Source organism: Argentina silus (assembly GCF_951799395.1).
Source record: "Argentina silus genome assembly, chromosome: 18".
In the NCBI taxonomy this organism is placed as follows: Eukaryota; Metazoa; Chordata; class Actinopteri; order Argentiniformes; family Argentinidae; genus Argentina; species Argentina silus.
In genome coordinates, this window is record NC_139672.1 from 8,997,792 (window position 1) to 9,002,791 (window position 5,000).

The 5,000-nt window shown below is 50.4% G+C and overlaps 1 protein-coding gene across 1 annotated transcript in view; it reads left to right on the forward strand.

Moving 5' to 3' along the window:
* gpc1b (glypican 1b) overlaps positions 1–5,000 on the forward strand; it is a 58,680-nt gene that overhangs the window by 42,394 nt on the left and 11,286 nt on the right. The window contains exons 4-5 of the mRNA XM_083690319.1: positions 2,866–3,093; positions 3,384–3,547. Of these exons, the coding sequence (XP_083546445.1) occupies positions 2,866–3,093; positions 3,384–3,547 (392 nt within the window). The remainder of the gene's footprint in view (positions 1–2,865; positions 3,094–3,383; positions 3,548–5,000) is intronic.

Sequence of the window (5,000 nt, forward strand, 5' to 3'; positions counted from 1 at the left end):
ATGTTTTAGCGAGTTTGACACTACATGATGACTGTGAATTGTGTTGAGGATTAACACCACGCCCAGCTCCTAAAACCCTGCCTCTCTCTGTTAGCTGTGTGTGTGTGTGTGTGTGTGTGTGTGTGTGTGTGTGTGTGTGTGTGTGTTCTCTCCTGTGTGTGACTGACAGCAACGAGGCTCTCCCAGCTAATCCAAACAGGCACAGAGGTCTGGAAAAAACCCATTTGACTGACAAGAGGTCAAGGAACAAGGGAATGATATGTCATCCGGTTGGGAACGCTGCGACCAAGCGTTTTGTCAGTTCGGAGATGCCCAGAATATCAGTTATGTTTCGGGGGGGGGGGGGCTAGAGCTTGAGTCCCAACTTTTCAACCAAAAAGTGATGAAGTACTTCCCATATACACGCCTTTCCACTAATGATCAAGATTACCGGCTCTTCGGCTTTAACGGGGAGACCGTTAAGAACATTTCTCACCATCTTTTTTTTTGTACACAAAAGAAAAAGATTACCCCCCCCACCCCCCCCCCCCCCCCCCAATCCTCCATCTTCCCCTCCTCTCTTTGGGAGGTTTGTCCTTCTATCTGCTCTACTTTGTGGTTCGTTCTTCTTTTTTTTCCCCTTTTTTTTTTGGGTCGTCTTAAATGTACATTTAAAAGGATTAAAAAATTGTCGCTGCATGTCATTACAGCGCCTCCCCCACAAAAGCACCCGCCCCCCCTCCCCCCCCCACGAAAGTGAGTCAACGCAAACAGCAACTGTAGCAGAAGTGACTGTAAACAAACATCTCTTGATTAGCCTGGAACGCTGGCTGCACTCCCCATTGATGAATGCCGGCGAGAGCCGACCTTAAGCGGGGAAAAAACAAAACAGAAACGCGCCTCGTAAATGTCAGAATCAAGCGAGTGAGCGTCCGTGGTGAAACAACAACAACAACAAAACAAGACAAGTGTTTATGAGTGAGCGGGGCGACCGTGGTGGAAGCAGACAGGGGCCGGCGCTGAAATAATGCAATGCAGTCGGGTCAGGGTGAGATTATAATATGAACATGTGATGTAACTCCTCCAACACCGATTGTCTTCAGGCTGTGTGTGTGTGTGTGTGTGTGTGGGGGGGGGGGTGGGGGGGTGGGTGGGTGTCGACTCAGGTCTGTGAACAGTGGTACAGTATGTGCACTGTGATGTGGTGGCAGTCAGCGTGATGTTCCGGGGGGGGGGGGGGGGGGGGGGTCTGTGTGTGTGTGCGTGCGTGTGTGTGCGCGCGCTCAAACTTTTTTGTGTGATTTGTTCTCGTCTGTCTGTCTGTCTGTGTGTCTGTGTGTCTGTCTGTGTGTGTGTGTGCGTGCGTGTGTGTGCGCGCGCTCAAACCTTTTTGTGTGATTTGTTCTCGTCTGTCTGTCTGTCTGTGTGTCTGTGTGTGTGTGTGTGTGTGTGTGTGTGTGTGTGTGGTGGCGGCCCTGCAGTGCTGAGGGAATAGCCTCACCCAGATTGGAGGCCTCGCCATCCCTCCCCTCTCCATCTGGGGTGGCGGGCCGGCAGAGATAAGAAGTCTTCAAAGCAAACACCGCAGTCAAACACACACACACACACACACACACACACACACACACACACACACACACACACCAAATCATAGCTGTGGCAAAGACGGATGTGATGTGAAAATGAATTTCGGGATGGGGCAGACGTCTGTCCAGACTTGTATTGTGTGTTTTTGGCCAGAGCCATTTTTCTGACAGACTGGAGACTCCAGCAGGAGTGTGTCTGCTGTTTATTTTGTTTTGCTTGTGTGTGTGTCTGCAGTCTTTTGCCTGCGTCTGTGCTTGCGTCTGTGCCTGCATCTGTGCCTGCGTCTGTGCCTGTGTGTCTGTACTTTTGTGTGTGTGTCTCTTTGTCTCTGTGTGTGTGTGTGCGCGTCTGTGTGTGTGTGTGTGTGTGTGTGTGTGTGTGTCTGTGTCTGTGTGTCTGTGTGTGTCCCGCTCATTGCGGCAGGCGTGGGTGTTTACAGTCTTCTACTCTACACATTCTACCTCGCCTCAGAAGTCAGTGAGATGCCTCCACTTTTACCTTCATTTATGAGTCATTATTTTGATAGGCAGTACAAAAGCCGTGAGTCTCCTTGGGAGTCACAGCAGGAGACTGCGGTATTTACAGCCAAAACAGTTGTAAACGGAGCGCCATCACAGACAAGCCAACGCTGCTCTTTGAGAGCAGCAAAGTCGTCCCGTTGTTTATCGCGAGGGGAATCTGGAGGAGAAAACGAAGACATGCAAGGGAAACGATACTCTTTCATTTTGGACTTTTTTGTTTTGCTTCTCCGAAAATAAAACACCCCCCCCGCGGTGACTGACTCCAACGTGTTAAGACTGAGAGGGAGGTGTAAAGAAAAAAAAAAAAAAAAGATGAAAGAATCGCTCAGACGTGGCCGCCGATGAGCCTAAGAATCGCTAACGCTGCGCGCAGCAAAGACAAAAAGAAAAAAAAAAAGAAAAAGCACTGCCGTTTCCTGAAAAGGTTTTAGAGAACTTGAACTGTTTACCCTGCTGTGATTGTGAACCTGAACCCGAGGTTCCAGATCACTGTTTTTTTTTCATGCCTCTGTTCCCTGAGAAACACTGACTTGGCTTCTTTCTTCTTTTTTTTGTTGGTGTTTTTCCAAACTGACTGGGCTTGTTAATGGGTTGTGTTCAGACTGCTTGCTCAGTGAGACAGAACTTACTTTCCCCGACATTGGCCTTTTACTATCGGATAGAGAGTGACGCACGCGCTCCCACCGGACAGGTGAATAGAGCTATACCTAAACAACATCCGCAGAGGGCGAGCTTCCTGTAACGCTTCCCGTTTTGAACTCTCTGTGTCTCGTTCCAGGCTACCTCCTGGAGCTCCTGAACCGCTCCGAGGGTTCCCTGCAGGAGTCGTTCCCGCCTACGTTCGGCTCCCTCTACACGCAGAACACGCGTGTGTTCGCCGACCTGTACACGGAGCTGCGGCGCTACTACCGCGGTTCCAACGTCAACCTGGAGGAGGCGCTCAACGACTTCTGGGCCCGGCTGCTGGAGAGGCTCTTCAAGGGGGCCAACAGCCAGTACCTCATCGGTACGTTTACGTTTCAAGCCTTATTATACATTTCTGTTGTTTATACCTGTGTAATAACGATTGTAATGACAGTGTCATTACAATAACTATTGTACTAGCCACTCCCTATACAATTATTTTCCTCACCCTTTTATTGACACTGTGAGTCGTCTTGATTATGTCGTGTGATTATGTTGCGGGGTCTTTACGCGGGTGGGTACAATGATTTAGATTTGACTTTGAGTGCATTTGAGCGTCATGTCACGAAAAAGCGGCTTGCGAATAAAGTTTTTTTTTTTTCGCTTTGCCAGGGGACGACTACCTGGAGTGTGTGTCCAAGCAGACGGAGACGCTGCGGCCCTTCGGGGACACGCCCCGCGACCTCAAACTGAAGGTCACGCGCACGTTCGTGGCGGCGCGCTCCTTCGTCCAGGGGCTGGTGGTCGGCGGGGAGGTGGTCCGCAAAGTGTCACAGGTAAAGACCCCCCCCCCCCCCCTCCCCTCTATCTCCCTCTTTTTGTTGTTCTCTCTCTCTCTGCCTGTCTCATTCTCTCCCCCTGTTCTCCCTCTCTGTTCTCATTCCAATTCTCTGTCATCCCTCAATGTGTCCTCTGGTTCCCTGTCTTGTTCATTATTTTCCGGTTGACATCACACACACATCATTGTCCCCGACTAGAGTGTGTGTGTGTGTATGTGTCCCTCTCCACTCTCCTCCTGGAATTGGTGTCATTTCTGCTGTTCTTTGGTCTTCTGGATTTTTGTTGTTGATCTCTTTCATCCCTTGTTCTTTTCATTTGTTTGTTTGTCAGTCTGTCCGACCTCCATAGCTCCCGCCCGTCCTCTCCCTGGCTACAGCTTCATTAGTATTCATACGTTCTGGGTCTGCATTTCTCTCTGTCCTCAGCACTTGCCCCACAACTGCACACACACAAACACACATACACACACACACATACACCATCCACACTTGCCAGTTTTTGCTGGCCAAAGCATATGCTTTGAAGCATAACAACACTCATAAGCATGCAGACACACACTTACACCTACTCACCTACCACACACACACACACACACACACATGCATGCACGCGCACACACACACACACACCTACCTATCTGCAAGCGTGGCTGGGGCAGTAAAAGGCGGTACCCAGATCGATGCCGGTGGAAACGAGAAGCTCCATAAAACATGGCCCAGGGCTCAGGCTATCTGGCCCTGATACAGCAGTTAATGTCAGCGCCACGCTGAAAAATGTCCCCCCAGGCAGTGGGGAGGGTTAATGTCAGCGTACCCATGAGAAATGGCCCCCTCCATACAGGAGACAAGAGGGTAAGGTTAAGATCAGAGCGCTACCGAGGAAATAGAGCTCCTCTGTAGGGGGGGGGTCAATATTGGTGCGGCGATGAAAAATGTCTCCCCCCCCCGTCGTACACGGGGCAATAAGAGCGTTTAAAAACTCCAGTGCACCATTTGAGAAATAACCTCCTTTTGTGAGAGGAGAGAGGGTTGATATTGCTGCACCAGAGAGAACTGCAGAGATTCTCTCATCTCCACGGTACACAATCGGCCTGGATTTATGTGAGTGTGAAAGGAGCAGGAAGATGGTCAGGGAATCGATATTTTCCATTGAAATAAGCCACGGGTCATTGTGCCACACTGACATATGCCCCGACCTAACGAGGGAATAAGCCGAGAGCAGGGTTTACACACACAAAGGGTTAATGTCATTCTGCAGATGTGACATTTGAGCTAGTGTTAGCGCCACCGTTAGCGTGACAGGGAGATGTGTCCCAGATCCCGGCCTCTGTGTCTCTCTGTCCCAGCGGAGCAGAGACACGGCACGCCGCCCACACAGAAGAACCTTGGGATGTCTCAATTAAGCACACGTAGCAAAGCCTAGCGTAGCCGTGGGCATAGGGGAATATAG